Source organism: Oncorhynchus nerka, linkage group LG27 (genome assembly GCF_034236695.1).
Source record: "Oncorhynchus nerka isolate Pitt River linkage group LG27, Oner_Uvic_2.0, whole genome shotgun sequence".
Classification (NCBI taxonomy): domain Eukaryota; kingdom Metazoa; phylum Chordata; class Actinopteri; order Salmoniformes; family Salmonidae; genus Oncorhynchus; species Oncorhynchus nerka.
In genome coordinates this window covers 78,572,499-78,587,211 of record NC_088422.1, presented here as the reverse complement: position 1 = coordinate 78,587,211, position 14,713 = coordinate 78,572,499, and the positions used below count along the sequence as shown (strand labels likewise).

The window sequence follows — 14,713 nt, the reverse complement described above, 5'->3', positions numbered from 1 at the left end:
AGGATCATCGCTGACTGAAGCACTGGGATGGATTATATTTGTGTGCTCCGGTAGGTTTAGTCTAAGCATGTTAACTTATGTGCGTTCATGTAATTAGTCTGTGCTGAATGCTAGACTGTGTCCTGTAACCGACCCAGCACACGTATGCGCTACCAGACCCAGAGTCCACACACAGTAGTGTGCTCACCGTAGACCTCAGCTCAGGCCAATTCCCTGCTGCTTGCTCATGTCTGTGCACACAAAGAAGGTTGTCAGCTCGCCTTTTCCCTTGACGTTGATGAGGCCTCGGCACTCGCAGGAGTAGCCCAGCTTCTGGAGCACGTCCGACGTCTCCTCTGTGACCTGGAGCAGAAACAGACGAAGCAAGGAACAAGACAAACATTACTATGCTGAATGCATGCAGCCATGGTTTTTGTGTGGTTATAGTTCATCTCTCCAGCCAGACTAGCAAGGACAATACTGTATGACTGACAAGACTGGGTTGTTGTACTGAACCTGAATCTTGCCCAGCTCTCCAGTGCTCTCCATCCTACTGGCCACGTTGACGGTGTTGCCCCAGATGTCATACTGAGGTTTTCTGGCTCCAATCACCCCAGCAATAACAGGCCCATGGTTAATGCCTGTGAAAAGCAGGCAGACAGTGACACAGGGCACACATAACGAGATACCTGCTGGGAATAAACCAGTCACATACTGTAGAGTAGTCTACTAGAATGTGATGACCAAGACACTGACTATCAGCTAGACTGACCTAATTGTATGCCTGAGAAGAGCATGATGACACAGAAAACTGGAAATAAAATACAAATGACATGCTCAATTCAGTGATATACACTAACAGGGTCAAACAAGTGCCATCAGTATGTCTGGCTGAGTCAACCACAGGGAGCCAAAGCCATTTTACAATTCTGTTGTAGTCATTTAGCAGACACTTTTATCCAGAGCAACTTACATGAGCAATTGGGGTATCGCAAGGGCACCACGACAGAATTTTCACTTAGTCAGCTCGGTAAGTCGAACCAGCAACCTTTTGGTTACTGGCCCAACTCTTAACCGCTAGGCTACCTGCCACCACTGCCAGTTGTTCATGTTGGACTCTGCGTTTTAATAAAAAATGTCTTCCAGGGAGAATTATGTGGACTTCATTTGTTATTTAGATTTTTCTTGGGACACATGAATAAGTCCTTTCAATTTTATTTTCTTGTAATTCATGCCAGCTTTCTGTATTTGTATTAAAACCTTAATGTGTGCTTTTATCTCTCAAGTATTATAAAGGTTTTCCTAAAGCCTGGGGGATCTGCTCAGAATAAGCTGTCAGAACAGTCTCAACAGTACACAGGGAGACCAGCGGAATCATGGAGTCAATGTTAGCTATTGTGGGGACAGAAAGAATGTCCTACGTGGTTAGATAGACTGGGTATCACAGGGCCAGGAGTGTTTTGTTCTATAACTAGAGCTCACAATTTCTCCTGACCAGGTCAGGTGCAGGTGTTCAGGAAAAACTCTTAGCACTAGAATGAAACCCAAATAAAGATGGATGGAACTGAACGCATTGCAGACGTAATGGGTAGTTAATGAATATAGTTCATGTGCCCAAGCTTTACTCACCCACACGCAGTCTAAAACTGTTGAAGGAGTGTCTGTTGATGCCATCCAGCTTGCCAATGAGGGCAATGGCAAACTCTACCATGTTCCCCATCTGTGCCTGCTGCCTATCTCGGTCCTGAAACAACACAGTTCATCATGAAGTCCACACACAGGACACTACTACTTACAGTTAAAGTCGGAAGTTTACATACACTTAGGTTGGAATCATTAAAACTTGTTTTTCAACCACTCCACAAATTTCTTGTTAACAAACTATAGTTTTGGCAAGTCGGTTAGGACAAGCAATTTTCATAACAATTGTTTACGGACAGATTATAACACTTATAATTCACTGTATCACAATTCCAGTGGGTCAGAAATGTACATACACTAAGTTGACTGTGCCTTTAAACAGCTTAGAAAATTCCAGAAAATTATGTCATGGCTTAAGAAGCTTCTGATAGGCTAAGTGACATAATTTGAGTCAATTGGAGGTGCACCTGTGGATGTATTTCAAGGCCTACCTTCAAACTCAGTGCCTCTTGGTGACATGGGAAAATCAAAAGAAATCAGCCAAGACCTCAGAAAAAAAATTGTAAACCTCCACAAGTATGGTTCATGCTTGGGAGCAATTTCCAAACACCTGAAAGTACCATGTTCATCTGTACAAACAACAGTACGCAGGTATAAACACCATGGGACCACGCAGCCGTCATACCGCTCAGGAAGGAGATGCGTTCTGTCTCCTAGACATGAACGTACTTTGGTACGAAAAGTGCAAATCAATCCCAGAACAGCGAAGGACCTTGTGAAGATGCTGGGGGAAACAGGTACAAAAGTATCTATATCAACAGTAAAACGAGTTCTATATTGACATAACCTGAAAGGCCGCTCAGCAAGGAAGAAGCCACTGCTCCAAAACCACCATAAAAATGCCAGACTACGGTTTGCAACTGCACATGGGGACAAAGATCGTACTTTTTGGGAAAATGGTCTGATGAAACAAAAATATAACTGTTTGGCCATAATGACCATCGTTATGATTGGAGGAAAAAGGGGGAGGCTTGCAAGCAGAAGAACACCATCCCAACTGTGAAGCATGGGGGTGGCAGCATCATGTTGTGGGGGTGCTTTGCTGCAGGAGGGACTGGTGCACTTCACAAAATGGATGGCATCATGAGGATGGAAAATTATGTGGATATATTGAAGCAACATCTCAAGACATCAGTCAGGAAGTTAAAGCTTGGTCGCAAATGTGTCTTCAAAATGGACAATGACCCCAAGAATTACTCCAAAGTTGTGGAAAATGGCTTAAGGACAACAAAGTCAAGGTTTTGGAGTGGCCATCACAAAGCCCTCAATCCTATAGACATTTGTGGGCAGAACTGAAAAAGCGTGTGCGAGCAAAGAGGCCTACAAACCTGACTCAGTTACACCAGCTCTGTCTGGAGGGATAGGCCAAAATTCACCCAACTTATTGTGGGAAGCTTGTGGAAGGCTACCCAAGTCAAATTTATTTATATAGCCCTTCGTACATCAGCTGATATCTCAAAGTGCTGTACAGAAACCCAGCCTAAAACCCCAAACAGCAAGCAATGCAGGTATAGAAGCACGGTGGCTAGGAAAAACTCCCTAGAAAGGCCAAAACCTAGGAAGACACCTAGAGAGGAACCAGGCTATGAGGGGTGGCCAGTCCTCTTCTGGCTGTGCCGGGTAGAGATTATAACAGAACATGGCCAAGATGTTCAAATGTTCATAAATGACCAGCATGGTCAAATAATAATAATCACAGGCAGAACAGTTGAAACTGGAGCAGCAGCACGGCCAGGTGGACTGGGGACAGCAAGGAGTCATCATGCCAGGTAGTCAGGGAATTTTTACTAAGATTAAATGTCAGGAATAGTGAAAAACTGTGTTTAAATGTATTTGGCTAAGGTGTATGTAAACTTCTGACTTCAAATGTACATACACAACTTCATTCTATACTGTGTCATTAACCAGGTTTTATGGTAAAGTTCTATAGTATAGAAAATCAAAAGGTATGCACAGTTGCATGCTATGTAACCCCCCTCCCAGCCATAGGACCTGGGTCAAATAGTTAGTAGCTACCTGGTTATTCTCCTGCCCAGGGGTGCCACTCAGCCCTGCGGCTGCCATATAAGTGCTTCCGATGGTCTTGATCTTCTCAACTCCACTGAACTTGGGCTTGGACAGCAGCTGTGTGTGGGTAAACAAGTGGATGTGTGAGCCAGGGTTAGCTGTGTACTTATTTCTATTACTGGGACATGTGCAATTTTTGTTTGTTGATGGCTGCCAGCAGTTCTCTGACCTCATCAAAGTCTGCTATGATCTCATTGAGGAGCCTCAGACACTCCAGGCCTTCCTTGTTGATGTCACACTCCGTGTAGAACTCTTTGAAGTCCGGTACCGAGGCGAACATCACACACACACAGTCATACGACTTGTAGTACAGGTCCTGAGGAGGAAGGAGGTGTACAACTTAAGAGGCAATGCCATGTAGTAACACGAAGCAGAAGAACATAGACATACCTTCACAACAGAGATACAGGGAAGTTTCAGGTTCACACAAGAAATATTAGGAGACATTAGAGCACAGAGCCACATCTTTAAGAAAAAGCCAATTCAGAATGCTGAGAGAGACAGACACCACAACAGTTCCTTCAGTGCCAGACGTTCCTAACTGTTTTCACTGTGTTGACGTCTGGCAAGGAAATGGCCAGTGATTAGGCTGTACAAGAGGAGCCAATGTTAAACAGGGCCTCTAAAACCCATTCTCTGGTAGAGAGGGAGGCCATCGAAGTCCCATGCTTCTGCTCCTAGATGTCAAATCTCTGAGGAAAACTTCAAAGCATATTTATTCTTGTTTTTTTCCCTCATGCTTTTTGTTGTGTTGTTTGTTTGATTTGACAATGTGTCATCAATTGGGATTACTATTGCTAGGTATATGCAGTGTTCAAGCTAAGCTGATGAACACTAATCTTTAACTGAAGCAGCTTCAGTAGACTACTTCTCAGGCTGTAACCTACATGTCAAACACAAATAGCTGTTCTGTTGTGTTTGTGCTTCCAGAAAAACATGTCAAGAGTAAATAGTTCAACCAGATTTATACAAAGGCTGAATTATTTTCTCCGTCACTGACTTAAAGACCTTAGTCAAAGTGTGTCAGAGTGTCCGTGGTGATTTAGAGGTAACACGCTGGTCATAACACTTTGACTGGGCTGTGGAGGGCCGGAGTGAGGGTGACATCAGTGGAGGGGATGTCCATGGCCTTCAGCGGTAAATGTAGGCCAAGCACTGAATTTCTGCAAGTTTGTCATATCTTATGAAGTAAGACAAAAAATATATTACAGAGTATTGTCAAACTTGTTCAGAATAAATATTGTTAAATTATTTTAACTTTTATTAAGTGACCCTGCTTATCAGTGGTGTGTCTAGTGTGTTTATGTCTGTATCATGTGGACTATTTGAGAGTGGCTGAGGGTAGGGGTAGCAGAAGTTGAGGACGTTGATGTGGACTATTTGAGAGTGACTGAGTAGGGGCAGTAGGAGTTGAGGACAATGATGTGGAATATTTGAGAGTGACTGAGTAGGGGCAGTAGGAGTTGAGGACAATGATGTGGAATATTTGAGAGTGACTGAGTAGGGGCAGTAGGAGTTGAGGACAATGATGTGGAATATTTGAGAGTGACTGAGTAGGGGCAGTAGGAGTTGAGGACAATGATGTGGACTATTTGAGAGTGACTGAGTAGGGGTAGCAGGAGTTGAGGACGTTGATGTGGACTATTTGAGAGTGACTGTGAGTAGGGGCAGCAGGAGTTGAAGACGTTGATGTGGACTATTTGAGAGTGACTGAGTAGGGGCAGTAGGAGTTGAGGACAATGATGTGGAATATTTGAGAGTGACTGAGTAGGGGCAGTAGGAGTTGAGGACAATGATGTGGAATATTTGAGAGTGACTGAGTAGGGGCAGTAGGAGTTGAGGACAATGATGTGGAATATTTGAGAGTGACTGAGTAGGGGCAGTAGGAGTTGAGGACAATGATGAGGACTATTTGAGAGTGACTGAGTAGGGGTAGCAGGAGTTGAGGACGTTGATGTGGACTATTTGAGAGTGACTGTGAGTAGGGGCAGCACGAGTTGAGGACATTGAATGTGGACTATTTGAGAGTGACTGAGTAGGGGTAGCAGGAGTTGAGGACGTTGATGTGGACTATTTGAGAGTGACTGAGTAGGGGCAGTAGGAGTTGAGGACAATGATGTGGAATATTTGAGAGTGACTGAGTAGGGGCAGTAGGAGTTGAGGACAATGATGTGGAATATTTGAGAGTGACTGAGTAGGGGCAGTAGGAGTTGAGGACAATGATGTGGAATATTTGAGAGTGACTGAGTAGGGGCAGTAGGAGTTGAGGACAATGATGTGGAATATTTGAGAGTGACTGAGTAGGGGCAGTAGGAGTTGAGGACAATGATGTGGACTATTTGAGAGTGACTGAGTAGGGGTAGCAGGAGTTGAGGACGTTGATGTGGACTATTTGAGAGTGACTGTGAGTAGGGGCAGCAGGAGTTGAGGACATTGAATGTGGACTATTTGAGAGTGACTGAGTAGGGGTAGCAGGAGTTGAGGACGTTGATGTGGACTATTTGAGAGTGACTGTGAGTAGGGGTAGCAGGAGTTGAGGACGTTGATGTGGACTATTTGAGAGTGACTGTGAGTAGGGGCAGTAGGAGTTGAGGACAATGATGTGGACTATTTGAGAGTGGCTGTGAGTAGGGGCAGTAGGAGTTGAGGATGTTGCTGTAAGAATGCAGTGGCTCTGTCTCTACCATGCTGACACATATGACATCACAAATCACAATTCCGATGAAGGGGCTGATTCATGGAGCTGTGGGTTGGTAGGTGGGGTGAGACAGGCACTGATATACGGTACAATGATCCATAGAAGTGGGACTGTCCTTACCCTGGGGGTTCCATCCCTTAACCACACTACTGGAAATCATAATAAACCATTTACAGGTAAATCCAAACAATTCCACGACTAAGTGTTTCCCACTAAGCTTTAGTGGGTGCAGGCCAGTGGAGATGGGACCCCAGTGCAGATAGGAGGAGGAGGAGGGAAGGATGAGTTGGACTACCAGTCATCCATCCTGGACTCCTACCTTGTACTTCTCAGTAAGTAAAGTGTTTGTGAGGAATCCCACCTCGTTCTTTTTATTCTCCCCAACAAACAGCGCAGCCACATGGGCCGGCAGCACGTTCTCCAGGAGCAGGCGGTTCAGGTTCTCCCTGGTCTCGATCTCATCCTGCTCCGTACGGTTCTTGTTCTTCAGAAGGAAGTCCTGGCGGAAGCATGACTCATTCTACGGGACAGAAGTGATGTGGTCATTTAGTAGTAAAAGGAAAGAGGTAGTGGAAGAGGGGGGTAGGGCAAGAGGGGGGTAGGGAAGAGAGGGGGGTAGTTGAAAAGAGGGGTGTAGAGGAAAAGAGGGGTAGGGGAAGAGAGGGGTCAAGACAATGAGAGGAGAATAGAGGCCAACAAAGAAGAGGAACATGTCCTGACCTGTTGTGAGATGATGAGCATGGTGACCAGGAACAAGGTGATGTATATACAGCTCATCACCTCAGGGTGTTTGACCAGCCCCAACGCTCTCAGGATGGTCCCAGAGTCCTCAGTTCTGGAACATAGAGCTCAGGGGTTAGAGGTAATCTAAAGTAAAGCTCAGTATAAACCAGGTAGGATATAGTACCCGGTGTTTGATGCACAGTACAGAACAGTGTTGGGGTCAATTCAGTAAGTGGATTGAAATTCAAATAATGAATTGAAACGAACTTCATAGAAAACAAATCAGAAATGACTTAATAATATATAAATGTTACTGAATCACTTCTTGAATTGAAAACTGAATCTACCCTAGGCCTGGTACACAACACATGATATAGTACCTGTTTTCATTGAGTTGGTTGTAAAGCATTTGTCCATAGCAGCTGAAGAGACCAGCCTTGGCGCTGAGGATGATGATGTAGTAGGCTGTGGAGGCCAGGGTGAGGAAGACCACTTTAAGCTCAAAGCTCACCCTCAGGAACACTCCACAAGCTATGAGAGCCAGGATACAGCTGAACACAGAGTACTGAGAGAAAGATGGGGAGAGAGAGACCGAGAGAGAGAGCGAGAGATAATGGAGTGAGGAGACCATGAAAATCATCAATGGAAAGTGCCAGTTCTTCATTTCAATGTTTATTATTTCTCATTTATTATATTTATTTGAAATGGCAGAGTATATATTTGCAAACAATAAAAACACTGAAATGGAAAGTATAATTTCATAACTGTGTGTTGCAAGCGTGCCATGCTCTATCAACTGAGCTACAGAAGACCTGTTAGTGAGGGATATTGTAGGCATCACTCACTGGCAGGTAGTACAGGGTGTCTGGATGTTGCTCACTGGAGTTGTCAGATGGAATCAGATCAGGGTTACCATTGATATCACACGGTGACTTCGTCTGGATGAAGCACTAGAGGGAACAAGAAGATTTCATTGACAGTCAACCGCTAAGTGGGTCTGACTCCGAAAACAAAAAGGCTGTGAAGCATGTGTTATTGGCATGTCTGTTGATGACTTGATGTTCTTCTTACAATAAGAAGCTAATGCTCTTGTTGCTATAAAAAGTTTATGTAATTGCATGTACACGTGATGGCATTCTGTTCTATGTTTAATCAGTGAGATAGTGAGTTGTTTTTTATTTTTTATTTTATTTCACCTTTATTTAACCAGGTAGGCTAGTTGAGAACAACTGCAACCTGACCAAGATAAACGCAAAGTATTGTGACACAGACAACAACAGAGTTACACATGGAGTAAACAATAAACAAGCCAATAACACAATAAACAAGTCAATGACACAGTATTAAAAAGAAAGTCTATATACAGTGTGTGCAAAAGGCATGAGGAGGTAGGCAATAAATAGGCCATAGGAGCTAATAGTTACAATTTAGCAGATTAATACTGGAGTGATAAATGAGCAGATGATGATGTGCAAGTAGAGATACTGGTGTTTAAAAGAGCAGAAAAGTAAATAGAATAAAAACAGTATGGGGATGAGGTAGGTAGATTGGGTGGGCTATTTACAGATGGACTATGTACAGCTGCAGCGATCGGTTAGCTGCTCAGATAGCTGATGTTTAAAGTTGGTGAGGGAAATAAAAGTCTCCAACTTCAGCGATTTTGCAATTCGTTCCAGTCACTGGCAGCAGAGAACTGGAAGGAAAGGCGGCCAAATGAGGTGTTGGCTTTGGGGATGATCAGTAGATAAACCTGCTGAAACGTGTGCTACGGGTGGGTGTTGTTATCGTGACCAGTGAACTGAGATAAGACGGAGCTTTACCTAGCATAGACTTATAGATGACCTGGAGACAGTGGGTCTGGCGGCGAAAATGTAGCGAGGGCCAGCCGACTAGAGCATACAGGTCATACAGGTGGTGGGTGGTATAAGGTGATTTGGTAACAAAACGGATGGCACTGTGATAGCCTGCATCCAGTTTGCTGAGTAGAGTGTTGGAATCTATTATGTAGACGACATCGCCGAAGTCGAGGATCGGTAGGATTGTCAGTCTTACTAGGGTAAGTTTGGCGGTGTGAGTGAAGGAGGCTTTGTTGCGAAATAGAAAGCCGATTCTAGATTTGATTTTTGATTGGAGATGTTTAATATGAGTCTGGAAGGAGAGTTTACAGTCTAACCAGACACCTAGGTATTTATAGTTGTCCACATATTCTAGGTCGGAACCGTCCAGGGTGGTGATGCTAGTCGGGCGGGCGGGTGAGGGCAGCGAACGGTTGAAAAGCATGCATTTGGTTTTACTAGCGTTTAAGAGCAGTTGGAGGTCACGGAAGGAGTGTTGTATGGAATTGAAGCTCGTTTGGAGGTTAGTTAGCACAGTGTCCAAGGAAGGGCCAGAAGTATACAGAATGGTGTCGCCTGTGTAGAGGTGGATCAGGGAATCACCCGTAGCAAGAGCGACATCCTTGATATATACAGAGAAAATAGTCGGCCCGAGAATTGAACCCTGTGGTACCCCATAGAGACTGCCAGAGGTCCAGACAACATAACCTCCAACTTGACACACTGAACTCTGTCTGCAAAGTAGTTGGTGAACCAGGCGAGGCAGTCATTAGAAAAACCAAGGCGTTGGTTGCGTTAACATACCAGGTTGAAGACTGCTAGGATGATGATGACCGCAGTAGTGATAGTGACCAGAGGGAGGCGCACACACGGCCTCTTGACCACTGCCTCGGACACAGCAGGCAGCCACTGGCAGGACGACAACTTCTCCGGAAACAAGCGCTGAGGGGTGGGAGGAGCGAGGCATCCAGCCATGGGAGAGGAGGAGTGGATAGGAGGGGGAGAGGGGAAGGGATGAGTGTGTATATGGGGGGTGAAATGCATGGAAGAGACAATGTGTGACTTACTAACACAGCAGCACTGAATGTTCAGTCTATTTTCAGAAAGACAGGATAATACACTGAGTGTACAGAACATTAGGAACACCTGCTCTTTCCATGAAATAGACTGACCAAGTGAAAGCTATGATCCCTTATTGATGTCTCCTGTTAAATCCACTTTAAATTAGTGTAGATGAAGGGGAGGAGACCAGTTAAAGAAGGATTTTTAAGCCTTGAGACAATTGAGATATGGATTGTTTATGTGTCATTCCGAGGCTGAACGGTCAAGACAAATGATAAGTGCCTTTGAATGGGGTATGATAGTAGGAAGGTGTTCCTAATGTTTTGTACACTCTGTGTATCTCTGACTACTGAATGTAATAACTACACTGCCTGTCTGTCTGCACCATGGCGTTGAGATGGTATGCACCAGCTGTCAATGGCCACATAAAGTCAATGTACAACTTCACAGGAAAAGACCCGGGGATAGATGGAATTGCTTATGCATCCTAGCCAGAAAGCGAGTTTCCACTGTCACAGTAAGAAATACACACAGTACACACACAGTACCCCACCCCCACACACAGTCAACTAAGCCTTGCCCTGTCCAGAAATAGGGCTTGTTGTGACCTAAGCCTAAAACTCCCACTGACCTGCAGGTGACCTGCGAAACAGATGCCCAGGGTCAACAGGAGGACACAGGCCAGCACTCCAAACGACATTCCCAACATTTTGGAACTGAGGGATGAAGAAGGGAAAGATCCAACACTGAATCCCAAAAGTTCAAATAATGGTTGTTATGCCATTATTGTTTCCATGGTTTAAGAGGAACAACTATTTTTACTACCGGTTGAGAAATATGTTTCTTATAGCCACAAGGGAAAATCACTCACTCTTTTGTCACAAACATCTGAACCACAAAGATGCAGAAGAAGATGAAGGTGGCACAGCCGATGTAGTGCTTGAACATGGGCAGATCAATGGCTCGGTACTGTGGGGAGGAAAGAAGAAGATGAAGGTGGCACAGCCGATGTAGTGCTTGAACATGGGCAGATCAATGGCTCGGTACTGTGGGGAGGAAAGAAGAAGATGAAGGTGGCACAGCCGATGTAGTGCTTGAACATGGGCAGATCAATAGCTCGGTACTGTGGGGAGGACAGAAGAAGTCATGTTTGAACCTCTCACAAATACTAAGTACACAGTTTTTACAGTATGTATAGTGCATTCGGAAAGTATTCAGACCCCTTGACTTTTCCCACTTTTTGTTACGTTACAGCCTTATTCTAAAATTGATTTTTAAAAAGCATTTCCTTATCAATCGACACACAATACCCCATAATGACAAAGCAAAAACAGGTTTTTAGAAATGTTTGCAAGTTGATTAAAAACAAAATAAAAATATTGCATTTACATAAGTATTCAGACCCTTTACTCAGTACTTTGTTGAAGCACCATTGGCAGCGATTACAGATTTGAGTCTTCTTGGGTATGACGCTAAAAGCTTGGCACACCTGTATTGTGGGAGTTTCTCCCATTCTTCTCTGCAGATCCTCTCAAGCACTGTCAGGTTGGATGGGGAGTGTCTCTGCACAGCTATTTTCAGGTCTCTCCAGAGATGTTTGATCGGGTTCAAGTCCATGCTCTGGCTGGGCCACTCAAGGACATTCAGAGACTTGTCCCGAAGCCACTCCTACATTGTATTGGCTGTGTGCTTAGGGTTGTTCATCTTTCCCTTGATCCTGACTAGTCTCACAGTCCTTGCAGCTGAAAAACATCCATACAGCACGATGCTGCCACCACCATGCTTCACCGTAGGGATGGTGCCAGGTTTCCTCCAGACGTGACGCTTGGCATTCAGGTCAAAGAGTTCAATCTTGGTTTCATCAGACCAGAGAATCTTGTTTCTCATTTGCTAAAATTTCTAAAAACCTGTTTTTGCTTTGTCATTATGGAGTATTGTTTGTAGATTGATGAGGGGAACAAATGATTTAATCAATTTAAAATAAGGCTGTAACGTAACAAAATGTGGAAACAAGGAAAGGGGTCTGAATACTTTCTGAAAGCACTAAGAACAGGTGCGGTCTGTGTAGGCTAATCAGAAATATCAAGAGATTGAACCAAAGAAATAGATTCCGATATAACATTTAGCATGTTGTAAGGGTTAGGAACTAAAATGTCATGTATGAATGTTTTTCTTTATACTGTATCTTACATAAAGACATTGCCATTCTACAGATGTACATGTTGTATATTAGGACAGTATAAGGCTCCTTTCCACAGTGTATAGAGACCATAGAGTCTGTCAATTGATAGTTGCATGTAGTTATTCCAGAGACAACTGATATGTCTTAATATTGTATCTATAAGGTTCTAGAGATTTTCATTGTGGAGATGTAACTACTACAGTGTATACTAGGACAGCAATGCTCCTCTCAACAGTGTCTAGACAGCTCTGAGACAAACACTCACCTGTTTCTCCAGCTCTTTCTTAGGGAACCACACAGCCAGACTGCTAATCTCCTCAGACTTCACCCACTGTCTGGAGGTCACATGCGGAGAGAGTGTGAGGAAAAGTGTGTGAAAGAGTGAGTGGGTGTGTGTGAGTGAGTGAGTGCAAGCTCTCTATTTTTACAACTCAATATCTAAAATACATTTTCTGATGACTGACTCATCTTTGTCAATATTATTCCCAATTGGCTAAATAATACTTTTCTCAGGGGATATGTTGGTGGCTAGGAAGATTAGATAACATTAGACCCTTCATTCTGAGATTAGGTTTAAACTTGTATTCCTACCTAGTGACTATTCTCTGAATGTCTTGACTATTTAGTGACTATAGAGACTCACTTGCTGCTGAGCTCATCGATGGTGGTGGTCATCTCATTGTGCAGCTCCTCATCAAACTTGCTCTTCTGGGACTTGTTCCTGTAAAACACTCAGACATTAAGGAAGAGGTAGACTAGCAGACACACAGAGCCCAACAGACAGACGCAGACCGACCGACACGCAGGCAGACCGGCACGCAGGCAGACCGACAGACCGACCGACACGCAGGCAGACCGGCACGCAGGCAGACCGACAGACCGACCGACACGCAGGCAGACCGGCATGCAGGCAGACCGACCGACACGCAGGCAGACCGACACGCAGGCAGGCAGACCGACACGCAGGCAGGCAGAACGACAGACCGACCGACACACAGACCCGACCGACACGCAGACCCGACCGACACGCAGACCGACCGACAAGCAGACCAACCGACAGACACGCAGACCGACCGACACGCAGACCCGACCGACACGCAGAGACAGACTGACCAACACGCAGACCCGACCGACACGAAGGCTGACAAGCAGACCGACTGACATGCAGACCGAACGACACGCAGACCAACCGGCAGACCGTCAAGCAGACCGACACGCAGACACGCAGACCGACACGCAGACCGACCGACACGCTGACTGACCGACCGACAGACACTCAGACAGATCGACCGACCGACCGACACGCAGACCGGCCGACACGCAGAGACAGACCGACACGCAGACAGACTGACATGCAGACAGACCGACCGACACACAGACCGGCACGCAGACCAACCGGCACGCAGACCGACCGACACGCAGACCGGCACGCAGACAGACCGACCGACCGACACACAGACCGACCGACACGCAGACCGACCGACACGCAAACCGACCGACAAGCAAACCGACCGACCGACACGCAGACCGACCGACCAACCGACAGACACGCAGACCGACCGACAGACAGACACGCAGACCGACCGACAGACAGACACACAGACACGCAGACACACAGACAGACACGCAGACAGACCGAACGACACGCAGACAGACCGAACGACACGCAGACAGACCGAACGACACGCAGTTAGACCGAACGACACGCAGACAGACCGGCCCGACACATAGACAGACCGACCGACCGACACACACACAGACCGACCGACAAGCAGCCCGACCGACAGACCGACACGCAGACCGACCGACCAACCGACAGACACGCAGACCGACAGACAGACACGCAGACCGACCGACAGACAGACACACAGACACGCAGACACACAGACAGACACGCAGACAGACCGAACGACACGCAGACAGACCGAACGACACGCAGACAGACCGAACGACACGCAGACAGACCGAACGACACGCAGACAGACCGGCCCGACACATAGACAGACAGACCAACGCGCAGACAGACCGACCGGCAGACCGACCGACCGACAGACACGCAGACCGACCGACCGACAGACACGCAGACAGACTGACCGACAAGCAGACAGACCGACCGACAAGCAGACCGACAAGCAGACCGACAAGCAGACCGACCGACCGACACGCAGACCAACCGACAGACACGCAGACAGACAGACAGACACGCAGACAGACCGACAGACACGCAGACAGACCGACCGCCACGCAGACGGACCGACCGACCGCCACGCAGACGGACAGACCGACCGCCACGCAGACGGACCGATCGACCGCCACGCAGACGGACAGACCGACTGACAGGCAGGCAGACAGACAGACACGCAGACAGACAGACCGACTGGCACGCAGACAGACAGACACGCAGACAGACTGACACGCAGACAGACTGACACGCAGACAGACAGACAGAAGACAGATGGATGCTGG

General features: G+C 46.2%; 1 protein-coding gene across 1 annotated transcript in view; it reads right to left on the bottom strand.

Moving 5' to 3' along the window:
- Window positions 1-195: 195 nt before the first annotated feature.
- LOC115112487 (adenylate cyclase type 2-like) overlaps window positions 196-14,713 on the bottom strand; it is a 79,517-nt gene continuing 64,999 nt past the window's right edge. The window contains exons 13-26 of the mRNA XM_029639584.2: window positions 12,891-12,968; window positions 12,513-12,582; window positions 10,937-11,034; window positions 10,697-10,781; window positions 9,808-9,945; window positions 8,014-8,118; window positions 7,549-7,733; window positions 7,166-7,280; window positions 6,807-6,965; window positions 3,917-4,063; window positions 3,697-3,804; window positions 1,609-1,723; window positions 496-620; window positions 196-342 (exon numbers count right to left, since the gene is read on the bottom strand). Coding sequence (XP_029495444.1) covers window positions 196-342; window positions 496-620; window positions 1,609-1,723; window positions 3,697-3,804; window positions 3,917-4,063; window positions 6,807-6,965; window positions 7,166-7,280; window positions 7,549-7,733; window positions 8,014-8,118; window positions 9,808-9,945; window positions 10,697-10,781; window positions 10,937-11,034; window positions 12,513-12,582; window positions 12,891-12,968 — 1,675 coding nt within the window. The remainder of the gene's footprint in view (window positions 343-495; window positions 621-1,608; window positions 1,724-3,696; window positions 3,805-3,916; window positions 4,064-6,806; window positions 6,966-7,165; window positions 7,281-7,548; window positions 7,734-8,013; window positions 8,119-9,807; window positions 9,946-10,696; window positions 10,782-10,936; window positions 11,035-12,512; window positions 12,583-12,890; window positions 12,969-14,713) is intronic.